The following is a 16241-nucleotide window of genomic DNA, read 5'->3' as shown; positions in this document are numbered from 1 at the left end:
GCTCCTCTGCTAACTCAGGGATCACCCCAATAAAAAAAAGATCACGAAAAACAAGCAAGGCTCAAAAGGGGCTGAGATCTAAATGCAGCAGGAATTCGATTTGAGCCCCGTCCCTTCAGATTTGTGTGAAATGCCAGCGCACAGAAGCCGTTTTGTTGTAAGATGTGGCGGAAATGAGAGGCAGACCTGACAAATCCCACAGAGCCGTCAGTTCTCATTAAGGCCCAAGCCGGTGCCTGCCAACCGCTCGATGTGCGAGGGAGTGAGAGAGAGAGAGAGAGAGAGAGATAGAGAGAGAGAGAGAGAGAGGCAGAAAGGGAGAGATAGAGAAAGAGAGGGAGAGTAGCTGACTCTTCAGTAGCACTATAACATATGGCAGCCACTGATCCCTTACCTGAGACCTGCTTGTGCAAACATAATCTGCGCTCACAAAAATGAGGCCACGTCTGCCACTGGAAACGGAATGGAGGCCCGTCTAGCCAGCTTAAAGTATCCCGTACTGTGCAGCACACCACATCTTAAGAATTTGGCAGAAACAAGAGTTTAAAAAAATGGCCATAGCTACAGTGTTACAAGCAATACCTTTTTTGTGGGTATTTCTTGAATCCTAAAACCCTTACAGGCACCATCTTGCTTAAGACGTGTGGCAAGGAGGGGGCAGGGGTTGGCTTGTTCTCTTCTTGTTTTCCTAGGCAAACTGACTATACAGCCATTGAATACATGCTGGACAGGTACCAGAGTGCTTTCCAAAGGCTGGCTTCGTTTTACAGTCAGGTCAGCTTCGCGCACCAGAATGGAAACAGGAGTCAGACGACGACGAAAGTGCCGAGACGGCATTTTATGGATTAGGATTAGGCGAGTCGTTCCCGGTTCGTCTGGTTTGGCCTTTTTTCATTGCATTAGCATGCAGGGTTCAGTGCCTGGCTGCCACTTTCAGCTGTGGTCTCTGAAAATCCCTGGCAGCCATGAACGCCCACCCCCCAAAAAAAACGTGTGAATGCTAAAGCATGAGAGCGACGGGAAAGTCCAGCGCCGGGGAAACTCGGGTCGCATACTGAGCGCGGCCCTCCCAGGAAGAGGCTAAATAGCGGGGGAACAGCCCTCAGTGCTCCCTCCTGTGGGGCACCCCTGTGCTTGCCCCTTTCCAAAAAAAAAAGAATCTGCATTTCCATTCAGTTTTTTTGGCCACAAAAATAAAAGCCAAAGAGAGCATCATCAAGAATGACTCATGGGAAAAAAAGATTGTGGATATTCATTTACCTAATGAATGAATAAATGAACAAATTCTCATTTTTCACCGTTCGTTCAGAGTTTCTTGACAACGACTGGATGACCGCCTGGAGAGTATGCGGGACATTAATCATTGGAGAGGTGACACAGTGCCTGCAACATCTTGGGGGGGGATACCATGCAGGTATGGAAACAGTTGGCATGGCAACAGTTGCCCCCTATGAGGAACTAGCTCATAGCCACAATATCACAGTATATAATTGTGGAGGCCAGTAATCAATTAACTGCTGAATGTCAGGCATTACTCACAAAAAAGGCAAATACAACAATATTTTGCAATGCCTTTTGGGGCAAAGGGAGTTACAGTGTTTGATTACATCCTTGCTAAACTCACAGGCAGTTTTCCTGTGATGTCAAAGAACAGAGATAGTGAAGCCCTGTGACATAACCTTGGGCCACTGAACTCTGATATGATATATGATACACAGGAGTCAGTTATGTTACTGGTCAGCGAGTCGGGAACATACAGTGTGCCAACCATAGGCTCAGCCCCTGCACTCCAGGTATCCACTGTAATTGGCTTTTCAGTCAAAGTGGTATATATTATCAATACCACAGTTGGCAGATAGGCCCAGTCCAGAACTGTAAATGCAAGTTTTAGGCAATATAGAACATTTACATCTGTTATTAACATTGTCTAAATGTACTTGGGGAAATGCAGTGACCAAAATCCAACTGAACTGTCATCACATGCAAACAGGAACCTTTGACCTTTGGAACTTTTTTGGTTCTGAATTACGATGTCCTGAGATATTCAGGTTTAGGAGGACATGTATGAAAACACTATAACAATTATGGACCTGTAGTAATGGCAAAAAGCCATGTTCCAGTTGTCTCAGATCTCTGTAATATCAAAATATCTGGCAAAATTTTCACTACACATTATTACAGTATATGCTTGGCAATGCATGTGGCTGCCCATATTGTACAGGCTTGCAAATCTTTGCTGAAGATGTGCCCAGTGAAGCATATAGGCTACTGTACTTATATATGATGGGCATATAGTACAGCTGTTATGCTATTCTTGTGTAGATATTTAGCATCACATTATATAAACACACACAGTCTAAGCTTGATGCAGTGATAGACACTTTTATTTGTAGATAAATGCCAAGCACTACTGCAGATGCTCTCTAGTCTGAAGATAAATGGCATGCGTAGGTTGGCTGAATGGCCTGTTCTCATCATTATGTGTTCTTGCGTTCTTATGTGCTTATACAAACGTATTTTGGTGATGCATAAGTATGATAGTTTTTTCGGCTATAGATTTTCCTTGGCATGCTAATCGCCCACACACTGAATACTGTACATCCCTTCCCTCGCCCTCTCCCTCATCCATTTCCGGTTGTAAATGAATGCTGCTCAGGTTTGTCATAAATCTCCTATCTCTCCTCTTTTGTATAGATCAGAATTATCAGTTGGATTTGAATGGCATGATAATAGATGGCAAAAGGAAATATAGGTGAGATGTCGTTTTGTGACAGCTATGGCATTTCAGGGATAGGTGTATGGGTCGTGCTGACACGTACAACGCCGGGGAAAAAGACACATGCCTGTCAGGTTGCCGTAGGAACAGCAGCCATGAATCAAGGAGGCCGAGAACTTACCTTTAAACTGATAATGCTTGCAATTTTAACAAGCTTTCCGGTATTAAATTGGATCAGCCTGCCGGTCAGTGGATTCCTTTTCACTCATGTTAAATGCCTTGAATGTGAACCTTTGCGCACTTAGACATTAAGACATTAATTATTATAAAGCTAGATTAAAGGTTTAAATCAAATCATATGAACAGATAGCCAACCTGGTTCTTCTATTAATTTTGTTTAAATTACACTTGATTTGAGGTCAAGGGGAACATGGATGAGCTGGCAGACCACATAAGATGTAGTCAAGTATGAAAAGGAATCAGCTAACCAGCAGACCATATTTGCATTGCTATTGCTTGTTAATCACATAGCGCTACCAACTACAGTTTTAAGATACCACATTGGATAAAGATACTCTGCCTCTCTCACTTTTATCACAATAAAGATCTCAACAAGACCCACTCTACCACAAGTATTTAATGAATGCCTGAAGGGTGCCTTGGTCCTGTTCCCTTAAAAAATATACTGTACTGCATCATTAGATTTAGAGGGAAGCACATCTACTCCCTCTCCAATTGACACAGAATAAAACTGAGGGGTTAAAGCGAGTGTCAAAAAAAACAACAACATACAATCCTGCTCCATTATAGCCAAGTTTTTTTCCTCCACACAATAATCTGGCATAATCTGACAGGGAGTGGTATGTCTTTTCCATTGTCGATTTATACATTACCACAGTTGGAATCCATTTTGCAGCCTTTAAGATTATCCCTTATCCCAAAACTATTCAAAGACAAATTTGGAACTGATTTTCACAAGTGAAATTAGGCTTGTGATATGTACAAGGCATTATTTGCAACTGTCTGGGCAGAATGGCCACACTCAAAAAAAAAAAATCAAGCTTAGCACCACATTTACTGTAGCACCACAGATGAAACCCTGCAATCATCCACAAGCCAATGAAATCCTGCAGCTAACTGCATTATTTCCAGGCACATAATCATTGCTCAGTATTACCAAACCATTTACCACCTGCTCATTCTAAAAAGCCTTTTTTTTGATGAGGTGAGCCTTAGATTCGATTGGCTAAAAAGGCTCTCATGAGGGCACGTGCTGTAGGACCATAAAGGGAAGCAAATGTAATGATGCATTTACAGTCAAAGAGCCAAATATGAAATGGCTCAAATATGAGCGCCCATTTAGCCGCGAAGCTATTCATAAAATGGAAAAACTTGTGAGAAGAGGTACTTTTATGACCGAGATGTCTTTCATTTTATAACCACCTCCATAAAAACCAGACAAGAGACCACTTACGCCTGATATCTGGGGTGTACTGGAAGAAGTGGAAGAGATGGGGGTAGTAGGGCACTGGGAAATCTGGAAGTTTTTGGGTTTCACCTTACCTCGCCATAAGGAAACATGGAATACACCACGCCGTGCATTTTCAGAGCCCAGAGTGACACAGTGGCTGGATAACTCAGAAAGAACATTTTAATATATTTTGAAAAAGAATTAAGTTGGTGTGTGGCATGCTGTGTGTTTTGCAACCTTCAGGGCATAGAATAGAGACAAAAAGCAGATGGTGTTAAAAGAAAATCGCCGGACGCCACAGGGCTAAAAAAGAGAGAGAGAGAGGTGGATGAGCGGAGCGCCTAGGAGCAGAAGAGAAGAAGAAGGGTCCTGGGCCCCCCTGGGGGGGAATACCTGTGGTTGCCACGGCAAAGACGGGCTCTAAGAGGGTTCCCCGGGACACCCCGTAGAGGGTGATCATGTAAGTTGTGCTGGGGGCAAGGTTGGTGATGCCCAGGGTCTGGGTGTTGCCGGGGAGCGTGTGGTTCTGCCCATCTGTGCCCCCCTTCGAATCTGCAACCTCAATAAGGAAGCCCTCAAAGGCCCCCTCCGCTGGATTCCAGGACAAACGGAAGCTGTCCCAGGACACGTCTGAGACTTTCAGACTGCCCATGGAAGGTTTTTCTTCCTCTGGATGACAAATAAATCATAAGTCGTGAGAAAACAAACTCATAAAAACCCTGTAAATATTTGACTCAATTAAATAGAAGTATTGTGTTTCCTCCCCTTTCTTCATTTTTTCTTCCGTAATTCAGCCGATTTTGCTGAATGTGTTAAACGGTTTCTGAATGTTTGAAAAGCAATCACACCCATTTAGCTGTGAGCCAGAGTTATGGACAAATGTCAGTTGAATCCAGTGCTAAAGGCATGGAAAATAAAAAAGGTGGTATGATTCCAGAGTTAATTTGCCAATGTAATAATTTAAAAAAAACTTACAGCAGCAAGTGTTGCTTGGTGCTATGCCTCAGCTTGGAGGAGGTGCTTTTCCTCCTGGCAAGCAATAATTAGATGTTTGGCATTTACAGTATGAGGTAGTAATTACTGAGTCAGTGCCACTTTGATCTCAGGGCATGATGCACAAAGTTGCTTCTGGTTAATTTTAAGCCAAATGATGTTATGATTATAAGCTATAACAATTCAAAACAATCAATTTAGGAAATATATATTTTGCCTTTAAGACTGCGCAGTTTTGATTTTCATCTCATTTAAACCACGAAAAAGGCTGCAGATGAGAAGATGGAATGCAAATGAAATGAAGACCCGATTTCACTGAACAGAACTTGTAATATGATTCAGTAATGAATGAATGCCAGCATAAAAAAATATAAAAATTTGTATTGCATGGGAAAAAAATGAATAAGAATCATGGGAAATGTATGGCTGGCCAGTATTTTAAGACTTCTGGATGCAAAAAAAGACTTTTTTAATTTTCAAGTGAAGTGATATAGTGCAGATCACATCAACTGAATGGTGAAAATATGCAGAGAAAATTTTAGTTTATTAAAACATTTCCTCATTGTTGCATTATTTGAATGATATTCCCTGAGCCATATCAGTGAGAAAGTTTCAGGTACATGGTTTCATCACATTTAAAAAAAACTTTCATAGCGGAACCAGGCTAGCTCATTATACCTCTATATCCACTGCAGAGTGGTTCATTAAGAACCTTCAGACTGGTTCATTAAGCCCTGTTTCTACTGTAAAGATGAAATCAGGCTCATTTGACTCATTTCAGTGGCTTAGATTGATTAAATCCAGCAGTGAGGTCTCCCAGAAGCTCCAGGTTTGAATCCTCATGTTGTATATCAGAAGTTTCTTGCACACTGACACAAACTGAACCAAGACTTTAAGTTTTTTAAGATAGTTGCTTTGTGTTATGTTCGGGTGCCCTTTCAGGGTGGAAGACAGACCAGAAGATTAGCCACCTGCAAAGGTTAAAGCTGTGGAACGGAATTAAGACCAAACAGCAGCAACAAAGAACAGCTCCAGTGCTGGGAAATCATAAGACAATGGTATGAAGATTCCTCTCCTGTGAAAAAAGGTGTGATTATATGTCTTTTGTCAGAAACAGGTGTAGTCAAATAAGAGAGGGAGGGGGGAAAAAAATAAATGTCCTTTCAAGTGCTTTACTCGTTCCCATCTGCTCAGCATCCAGGGAAAACCCCTAAAAGGTCACCGCCACAGAATGGGAAAAAAAGGGACGGGGTGACTGGTGGGTTCATTAGCACCACCCCCTCCTTTCAATGAGGCCTGACAAGCTCACGTGCACCTGGCCTACACCCGGCCCAGCAGCCTGTGCGTTGCTTTAATGGCTCTTGACGAGCCATTAATCTTTTGAAGGTCCCGCATAGCCCGTCTGAACGGAGGTACGCGGGTGCTCTTCAAAACGGTGAGGAAGCCATGCAGAGCAGAGCGCGTTCGCGACGTGGCAGGCAGCTTCAGGATTCACCAGCAGAGCCCACTGTCTCCCCTGCACTGCCCTCCCACCCAAAATTAGTTCTGGAAACGGGGCTAGAGTGCTCACCCTTTATTTGATAATCACCCTGAACATGTTTGTTCATTTTGCACAGTTAGCAAACCTCATGATTTACGCATGGATCAACGGTCTAGTCGCAAGCTTTTCGAGTCTACTGCATCCAGCATGGTTGTTCTGCCTCCATGGCTGAAATAATATTAGCTCTACTGAATACAATAGACCGATCTCTAATTTCTTTTTTATGAATTAAATAAAAATCATTACAGCCTAATTTGAATGATAATTAATTATATTATCATTATAATGATAATGAATGAAAGGTATACAAAGATGATTCTATTATACTTAGTTAAGAAAAAAAGTATCCTGTTACCAACGGCAATCCTTAATTACAACCGGCAAACTGTGAAGCACAAAAAATCATGTTCAGTACCTCTACTGGTAATTATCATGGTTATCAGAGCAGTTCATGGTTCAGTGGTCACATTTGAGTGGAAAAACATTAATGAAATGGGATGGAGAATGATGAGAGTTAATGAAATTACGTGAAATGCTTGTTGGCCTTTACCAGTTTACGGAGATTAAAAATTGCTTTATGAAACTCAAACGGGATTAACAGGACAGGAAAGGTTTTTTTTTTTTCTTAAAAAAATCAAAATGTTTCTGTGACTAGAGAATACTTTATTCCCATTAAAATGCTTTATTTTATTTTATTTTTTTTACGTGTTCTCCATTAATTTCTTCCATTAAAGTAATAATCCCCTGTCTGTTCAGTTTAAGGCATGTAGAGGATCAACTTTAAATGAGTATTTTACTTGTGAAAATGTGGGTGCCTTCACATAAACTGAATGTGTGAAGTGGGACTGGGAGTATGTGCTTCAACAATCTGTTTCCATTCCCAGTTTGAGGCAGTAAAAGCAGCTCTCTCTGTGTTTCTGGCCCAGCCTTCCCAGCATGCAAATGGAAATGAGGTATGATGATGCCAAACGGATGCTCTTTATGGATCGGTCATGCCATGCTTTGTGCTCAACCACACAAACTGTGGGAGCAAATCTCATGCAACGCATTCATTTCGACACCGAGGACAAAGCAGGACACTTCCAGTGCCATTTCCAGGGAAGGAGATTTCTGTTATATCCCATAATCCCATTGTGCTTCTGCACTCTATTGTGTAACAATTGCACATAAAATACACCCCCCACCCATACATGACAAAATGTCTGTTGATGATTGACATTAGCATATGGTAGTGATGGGGAAGGTCAACTATAGAACAGTGTCCAGCATTGTAGCATCTGAAAGAAGCTATAAATTGAAAATAATGCAAAAACATACATAAAACAGATTTAGAGAGAATCATCTGAGTGGGTTTATATCATCGTGTTAGGTAAAGAAATATCATTTTCTTGATCTTTTTGTTTTGACTGCCAACCAGTAAAACATGCTTTATCTTTCTCTGCAGCTTTTGGCCTTCAAAATGTCTATTGCTTTATTCATATATTCGTGAAATTTCCTCGAAGCCTTCATATAATTAGCCAAGTTGCTAAAATCCCTGATTAGCTAAAGTTATGGTAATCCTTAGCAATGATTCATAGCTCTCTTCATTATTGCCCTACTGGAAAGAAAAGGGCAAAAGTTCAGCTGAATCGTTTGTGTTCACAGGTTTTATCATATGCCTTGACTGAACATGGAGGTTTTTTGTGTGATGAAAACATTATTTGGGTGAGATGAAAATGATCCATCATATGCTATGAAAAGCAATACCAATTACAACTTAAAACACAAAACAATGACATATTTCCTTGCGTCTTATCTTGCTGTTATAAAACTATTTTCCTTTCTTTTGAAGATTTTTGGTCCTGAAAACGGAGGGTTTTTCTTTCTAAGCATTTGTAGAAGGGGGTGTCCTGGGGGTGTTTGCGAAACGAATCACAGAGGCTCTGTAAAGTCGGCCCGCTTCGTGGTCACACACTCCAATGTGTCCCTGAGCTCTTGAACCCCCGATCCTTGTAATCCTCTCAAAAAAAAAAAAAAGCTCAGCGCAATTGTCAAACAAGAATAAAGCCCCAGACCTGGACAGTTCCCACCCCCACCTCTGTCCCCCCTCTGCCCCGCCCTCCCCCCCCTTTTGTATTCCTGGCGAATGTGCATCTGCGCCGCATGTCTGGGGGCTGATAATGTTTGCGATTCGATCGGGAGACGTAACCGGGGCAGATTACGGGTTTTTTTTTCTTTTTTTTCTTCCCGGAGAGACAATGTTTTCTGACGGCGGACGCAGCATGGGAGCCATTCATCTGAGGACGCCGCAGTTCATCGCGGTCAAATCGCACAAGAACAGAGGGGGCGCGTATCGGGCTCGCCAGGCCATTATCGCCTAAATGAGCTTTGTGCGGCGAGCTCTGTTCTGTTCCTTCGGCAGCACGGGGGCAAAGAAAATCCAATAAAGAGACATTCATTCTAGCGCCCGGCCGTCCCCCCACCCCTGTTTCCTATCAATTTTGCCGACAAGCACACTGTTTTATGGTTACACCCCCCCCCCCCCCCACCACCACCCCCCAGTCCCTTCACATAACTGGAATTCTCGCAGCAAAATGCACTTACTTTGGAGGTGTACCCGCCACACTGATTCTGAAGTCAAAATAATAATAATTATGTTTTTTTATTGTTGCCCTGTGTCTCAGAAGGGATAAAAACGTACTTCCGTATGATAAATGCATGTCTTTGCGGCATTGGAGGTGGCATGGGGGCGTTTATCAGAGGCAAGACTAACAAGGAAGTCTGTTCCTCTCTTGTGTTTAGCTTTAACACCAGATAATCAACTCTCTCAGTAATAACAAATCCTGTGTACAAACATCACAAATCTCGGTGAGCCAATGGTCAAGAATGTAATTTTAAGAATCCTCTTAATACGAGGTTTCTGGCCTCTGATCTCTCTGATCTCTCATCATCACCAATGATCTCTCCCGATGTTGCTTGTCCTGAACCAGAATGTGGACAGAGAAAGGTTCCTCATTTATATTCCCAAGTACACTCTCTAACCTGTACGACACATTACATTACACTCTTACTTTATGTTAAAAAAAGCAGAACAAAAAGGTTTAACCCCTGGAACAATAACAATCAGAGCACAAAGGGATACCAAAAAGAGTTTTGTGAGTTTTTGTTTAAAACAAATAAAAGGGGGACAGAGCTTAAGAGGGACAGAGCTTCCGAGCCCTCCAGGGGAGCTCCGGGACACTCACCTGTGGATGCAGCGAGGGAGATGGGGGCGCTCTGCTGCCGGCCCCTCTGCGCCACCAGGGTGATGGTGTAGAGCATGCCCGGGATCAGGTTGCGCAGGGTGGCGGTGGTGAAGCTCCCCGGCACCTGCAGCTCGGCCCTCCTGCCGTCGGCGGACACGTACGTCAGCTTGTAGGAGTCGATCTTGGCCACCGGCCTCTGCCAGGTGACGATGAGGGTGCTCTCGGTCACCGTGTTCACCTCCAGGTCCTTGGGAGGGTCCAGATCTGAGGGGCGTTTGAGAATCTCAGCGTGTGCCTCAGGTCTCATGAATTCGGTGTCATGGAGGTGCAGACTGACTACATCAGACAGGACTTCACTAGTCTACGGGCAAATCATGGCTGACAAACTAATAGTGACTTACTCAACTTACTCAAATCAAAAAAATTATTATGTTTGTGCCCAACTTAATTACAAATGTCCAATTATTTTTCTGCTACTCTGTGAAGTATCTTTGTGACAGTTTTCTTTAAAAAGTGCTATACAAATAAAAGTGATTTGATTTGATTTGAGATGAGACAAGACAATACCCAGCTCATAATTAACATATACAGTAGTAGAACCTTCAAAGATAGCAACTGACCGACCAGTCTCCTGAATGTGGTATAAACCTTAAAGTACCATACATAATTGCGCCTTATCGAGTTCCTTATTATCGCTAATGCAGAACGATGAGTGTTAAAAACTTCTGACAAAACTTGAAATACTATCAAAATTAGGCAAAGAGCATGTCTTAGCACTGCTGATAAGGAATTCAATGTGGCAAAAGTCAAAAGTGTTTTAAGGGTCAGATCAAAGAGAAAAAATTATTCTCACCCGTTGCTGCATTCGTGGTGGTGGGCAAGCTCTCGCGTTCGTCCTTCACTGCAGTCACTCCCATTCCATACTCCGTCCCTGGCTTCAAACCTTGCCAAACATGACGACAGTGATCAGTTTGGGTACGTTATTGACAGACAAAGGCATGTACAGCTCTTCAGAGATCACCAGAGATTGGCCACGCAATGACCAAACAACCATTCTTTTAGGTTTCATCAGTATGGACACTATTTCCAAATGATAGATTTCACTTATTAAAGGCCAAAATAAAAATCAGCTGTGTTCTTTGGATTACTGGGATCGGGTGAAAGATTTCTAAATAGTTCTTTGACATCATTATTACAATAATTACTTACAGTATGGCCATCATTACTAGCATTATTACCCTGGGCTGCGGTTGTACCTACTATAAAATGCCTAGGCCGTCTGCCTGAAATTTGATCATATTTCAACCATGTTCCAACAGGCTGGCCAATTTTTGCTGTGCTTGCAATTTATATCATTTTGCAGAACTGGCAGGGGGGTGGGAGAGGTTGTCAGGAAAACAATATTTGCTATGATACGAGGGGCTTTGAGATCCCCCCTCAGCCTCGCTAATTGGAGGCTCTCGGTCTCAAATCCCACAATTCACTGCACCTAATTCCTTTATTAGCTCCAGCAGAGGTCAGCACACAGGAGTCTCCCGGCATGAAATTATACCTAATGCCGAGGAAACTCATTATCAATAAAATCACAAAGCGTGGCAGCAATTACCCATAATAACAGCATGTTTGAAAAGAGAGAGAGGGAGAGAGAGAGGGAGAAAGGGAGGAAGACAGAGGTAGAGAGGAGAGAGAGTGAGAGAGAGAGAGAAAGAGGGAGATAGGGAGAGAGAGAGAGAGTGAGAGAGAGAGAGAAACTGGGCTGAATGGCCCCCGCCTTCACCCATCCAGGGGTGCCGCGAAGGCAGGGGGGAACAAAGGAGGGGGTGCAGACAAAGACACTTGCGTGTTTGGAAATATCACTTTCTCAGGGTCCCTAATCCTCGCATGCAGCCGTGCGAGGAGGGGGAGGGGCTGACTGCGAGCTGAGCCTATAACAGGCCCCGGCGATGAGTGATGGAAAACCGTTCTGCTCGTCCTGTTTGACCAGGATTTGGTATTGAAACAAGCCGGAGTGTAACTCCAAATGAAGGGACTGAATGAAATGTCTCCTCCAGCCCTTTTTTTCCCCTCCTTCTTTTTCTCCTTCTTTTTTCTAATAAAGTGGGGCTTTTGTGGTTGGAGGGGACAACGTTTCAAAACACAAAAACAAAGCCGCCCATTTAAAAGCAGTGTATTCAATTTAATACCAGCAATTTGAAAAACACCGCCACAACTGCCAAAGCAGAATACTTGGCAAAAACAGCCTGATATCCTTTGTTTTTCTTGAATAATGTCAAAAACTATTCAATTTTGTCAAAGACACTGTAGACCAGGCATGGCTGCCTACTTTTTTTTTTTTAACTTTCTTTTCAAAGAACAAAAACTTTGTAAAAAAAAAAAAAAAACATCAACCCAGAACACACAAAATGGTTTAAAGATGCAAAGGCGATGAGCCTTACAGCTGTTCACTACCATGGAAGAGTTGACTATGAGCAATGACGGATGAATGAAAAGACACAAAATGGCTTGATTAGATGTCCGCTGGCTGTGCTTGGCTGAGACCTGTGTTTTTGTGCTGTCAAACGCCTGCCCGTTTCCACCGCGAAACGCGCGCACGCACGCCGCGTGACTCTCACCGGTGATGGCGGCTCGGGTGGTGTCCCGCGGTCCACTGGGGAACATCATTTCCCCGTGCGCACCCCCGGCGAGGGGGCCGTACTTGACCCGGTAGTTCCGCACGTCCGCCCTGCTGTTCCTCCACTCCAGTGTGATGCTCTCATCTGTGTGCGTCACTGTGCGCAGTCCCTTGGGGGGGTCCAGGTCTGGAACACATGCGTGTGTGAACGTGCGTTTTCCTGAAGCTGTGCCTGTGTGTGTGTGTGTATGTGTGTGTGTGTGTGTGTATATTCCTGTTGCTACATACATATACATGTGTGTGGTCTACATTTATAGCCAAGGGTCGTACCTAAGCTAAGTCTCAGTATCGAATTGCTAAATGCTTACACTGAGTCTCCTCTCACAAACGGTATAACTTTAAGTTAATTATAAGAATAGCTCAATGTTTATAATAATAAAGGCATAGACTTTCATGTACATGAATTACTAACCAGACTCTTCCTCTGTTACTTCTAAGTCTATGCTAAGATATTCGAATTAGTTATTAACACCTCATTGAAATGGTTTTATAATAATTTTGGAAATTAATCTTCTTGTGAATCAATATCATTTTTTTGTACCCAGTGAGATCCAGCAGCACAAGCAAGCGTTTGTGAGTGATGGTTTTGATCGATCTTATGAGAGGTGACAGCATTAGATGATTTTAATCACAGGAGAGGGGGGTGGGGAAAGGCTGGGATAAGGGTGGGGAATGGTGGGGTCGTGTGTGGGCAGGGTTTACGCCCCTCCCGCTCTTACCTGTGGTGAAAGTTTCATAAAGAGGTTTGCTTGTCACTGGACCCCTCTTGGACATCAGGGACACCTCGTATTCGGTGTCCGGATTCAGGCTGTCGATGTGGTACTGAGTTTCCATTGGTAGGAGGTCCACGCTCTTCCGCACCGAACCCGCGCTCGGCCCATAGTTCATGATGATCCCATCCACCTGGGCTACAGGCTGGAACCAGGTGATCAGTGCCGAAGAGTCTGTCACATCACGCACCTCCACTTGGCTGGGACTGTCAATCACTAAGGGAAGGAGGATGGAAGAAGAGGGTTGGTACGGGTCTCAATTTTGGCGAATGTGCAAAGTATTGTACCTTGATGCCTCTCATTGCATTCCAAGGAAAGCCAGCAAGACTGAAACCTTAACGTGAAACCTTAAGTGAACTTTAAAGTGCAATTTTCTTTGCCATGTACCAAGCCAGTGGAACAGAAACCCACCAACAGAAACCAACAGAAGTTTGTTTGGATATGTTCCACCCTCCTTCTGGATATATATAAGACTTTCTTATTATTTTTCGCTTGGTTACTGACTTATTAATAAGCTCTCAGGGGAGAGGAAAGCATCACTTCACACCCCAGAATCAGTTTGTTATACCCAGCAACTGTTGAGAGTCACCTTCTGCAAAAGGCTGATAAAAGTTTAAATCTGCATTTTGAGCTTAACAGAGATTTGTCTTTATTTGATGTCTCGGTGGGCTGATTATCTCTTGGGATGAATGGAGCACACATCACACATGGGGGCTGTCTCTCACACTGAGAGACAGAGATAGAGAGAGGGGGGAAGAGCAGACAGAGGACAGTGTGGGAGAGGCTTGAAGAAAGATTGAGCAAGACGAGGGATAGATAGAGGAAGCTAAGTAAGAGAGGTGAGAAAGGAAGAGTGAGAGAGACAGAGAGAGAGAGAGGGAGGGGGAGAGAGGAATGGATGGATGGAGGAGGGTCTTAAGGCGGCAGGGTGTCCCATTATTAAAATCCTGCCTGGTGAAAGCAAAGTGTCTTTCATGTCAGGGGACACTCACTGACTGGAAAGTTAAATAGAAGAGAAATCAGTCTGACTTCCATGTGTGGGGTGATCCCTCTCTGCACCTGAGTAATCCAGGCTGAGCTCCATGCATTGACAGCGTATTGTGTCAGACAGCTGAATAGCAAGACACAGACGCTCCAAAAGCCCCCCTCCCTCAACACTACTGTCGAACGCTTCCACCTGACCTCCCCCACCCAACTGGAGCAGGAGGATGTGTGTTGGGGGGGTATGCTATGAAAGTTAAACTACACCCGTGTAAATGCAATGCTGGTGAGTTCAGTGAAATTATGGTCTTTTAAGCACAGATGTTGCTCGAACAGAGCTGTCACATTCGACTCCATTTCGGGGGCTATAAAGCTAAACTGCACAAGATCAGTGGGGTGTTAACGGGTTTCCTCTCTCTCTCTCCATCTGAAATTTGTGCCATTCTTGACAGTTTAATTGGACCGTTGCGCTCTTTTTCACCTGGACAAAGAACTGCGCTTTTCAAACCTTTAAAATTGAAGGAATAGTCGATCGAAGAGACCTTTATAAAGCTCCGTAATGGTTCTGTAATTCCACGCTGCCACACAAGCCATTACACTTTATAGATCAACGGCATTCCAGGATTCCACTCCTTGCCACAACACCACCAGACACCTTCCTTGAAGGAAGTCCAGATATTGACTGATAACTTGGCTACAATCTTTTTGTTATTTCTTGAGGATCAAGCCTCCTTTTGGCCAGAGAGAGAAAAAAGGGACCCGGTTATTGCAAACTTTTATCTGTACCTGGGTAATTTGGTACAGATTATGTTTTGGCTTGGCATGCTTGTTGCTACACTTGTTGCGGCACTTCATCTTCTAAGTGCACCATTGGATGAAGGGGAAAAGGGGAGGGAAACAGATAGTTATGGAGTGGGTTGATCATATGGGAGCTCAAGGATGAAAAAACTAAGAACTAATATAGACTGTTTTCTGCCTAGTTAAGGTCATTCATGAAGGGATTTGGCCAAAGCCAAATCAACCCTATCTTGCACTGCAAAGCAGGCAGCACTGAAACCTCTTTGTACAGCACCTTCTAGACTCAGAAGTACAGCAGGAGAGAAACTCTTGTATTGAATTTTGATTAACTAGACAGCAAATTAAATGCTGGTTGTGTAATGAGGACTCACTTGTAATTACGTTCTTGCTCGCGGCGGGTCCTTGGCTGTTGTTCTTCACCACATGAAGCTTGACCTCGTACTCCTGTCCCGGGCCCAGTCCCGACTGCTCGAAGGTGGTCTCAGGGCGTGACAGGGCATTGAGAATCTCTCCGTTCTCCTCTTTCTGCAACCCCACATTGAGAGGTGGTTTGTCACTGCTCTTTAATTCACGCACCGCTCTAGAGACGGCCAAAGCCCAGGACTAGGCATGGGAGAGACCCATTATGGCTGGAGCTGACAGGTTCATACATACTTTTGGCTCATTGCTCTAAATCAATTATTGGCTGAGATTCATTCAACATTTGTCCTTAACTTTGACTTACAAATAAAGATAAGTATCATTTATTTCTCTTCACAAACACATTTTCAGCAGTGCAGTAACTGCCTAATTGTATTTGCCAGTGTTTTAATAGTGTTTTTAATGCTAGTTTTTTAAATAAGTCACAGTAAAGGATATGTTTTAAATGAACCAGGCCATAGTCATTCTTAGAAAAGCTCGCAAAAGTAAGTTCCAGGCAGCTTGAGGCAATTTGTGAAGCCTCCCTTTCCCATGTATATCCAGGCACCATCTAATGTGCTCAAAAGTCCCTTTTCTTACACAGCTGTGTATCAGGTCTACCGTATGGATTGCGTTTGTCCTGTTTAAAGACTAATTGGCCAGAGTTCAAGTGAGATC

General features: G+C 43.5%; 1 protein-coding gene across 4 annotated transcripts in view; it reads right to left on the bottom strand.

The window, feature by feature from the left end:
* tncb (tenascin Cb) overlaps positions 1-16241 on the bottom strand; it is a 50661-nt gene that overhangs the window by 12560 nt on the left and 21860 nt on the right. For 2 of the 4 annotated variants that reach the window (XM_064354421.1, XM_064354423.1), the window contains exons 6-11: positions 15536-15689; positions 13335-13601; positions 12557-12742; positions 10798-10887; positions 9945-10208; positions 4581-4856 (exon numbers count right to left, since the gene is read on the bottom strand). In XM_064354421.1, coding sequence (XP_064210491.1) covers positions 4581-4856; positions 9945-10208; positions 10798-10887; positions 12557-12742; positions 13335-13601; positions 15536-15689 — 1237 coding nt within the window. The remainder of the gene's footprint in view (positions 1-4580; positions 4857-9944; positions 10209-10797; positions 10888-12556; positions 12743-13334; positions 13602-15535; positions 15690-16241) is intronic. The other 2 variants (XM_064354424.1, XM_064354422.1) reach the window with 2 other exon arrangements.

This window comes from Anguilla rostrata, chromosome 10 (genome assembly GCF_018555375.3).
Source record: "Anguilla rostrata isolate EN2019 chromosome 10, ASM1855537v3, whole genome shotgun sequence".
Classification (NCBI taxonomy): domain Eukaryota; kingdom Metazoa; phylum Chordata; class Actinopteri; order Anguilliformes; family Anguillidae; genus Anguilla; species Anguilla rostrata.
Note: the sequence above shows the minus strand (reverse complement) of the source record. Positions and strands in the feature narration are given on the sequence as shown.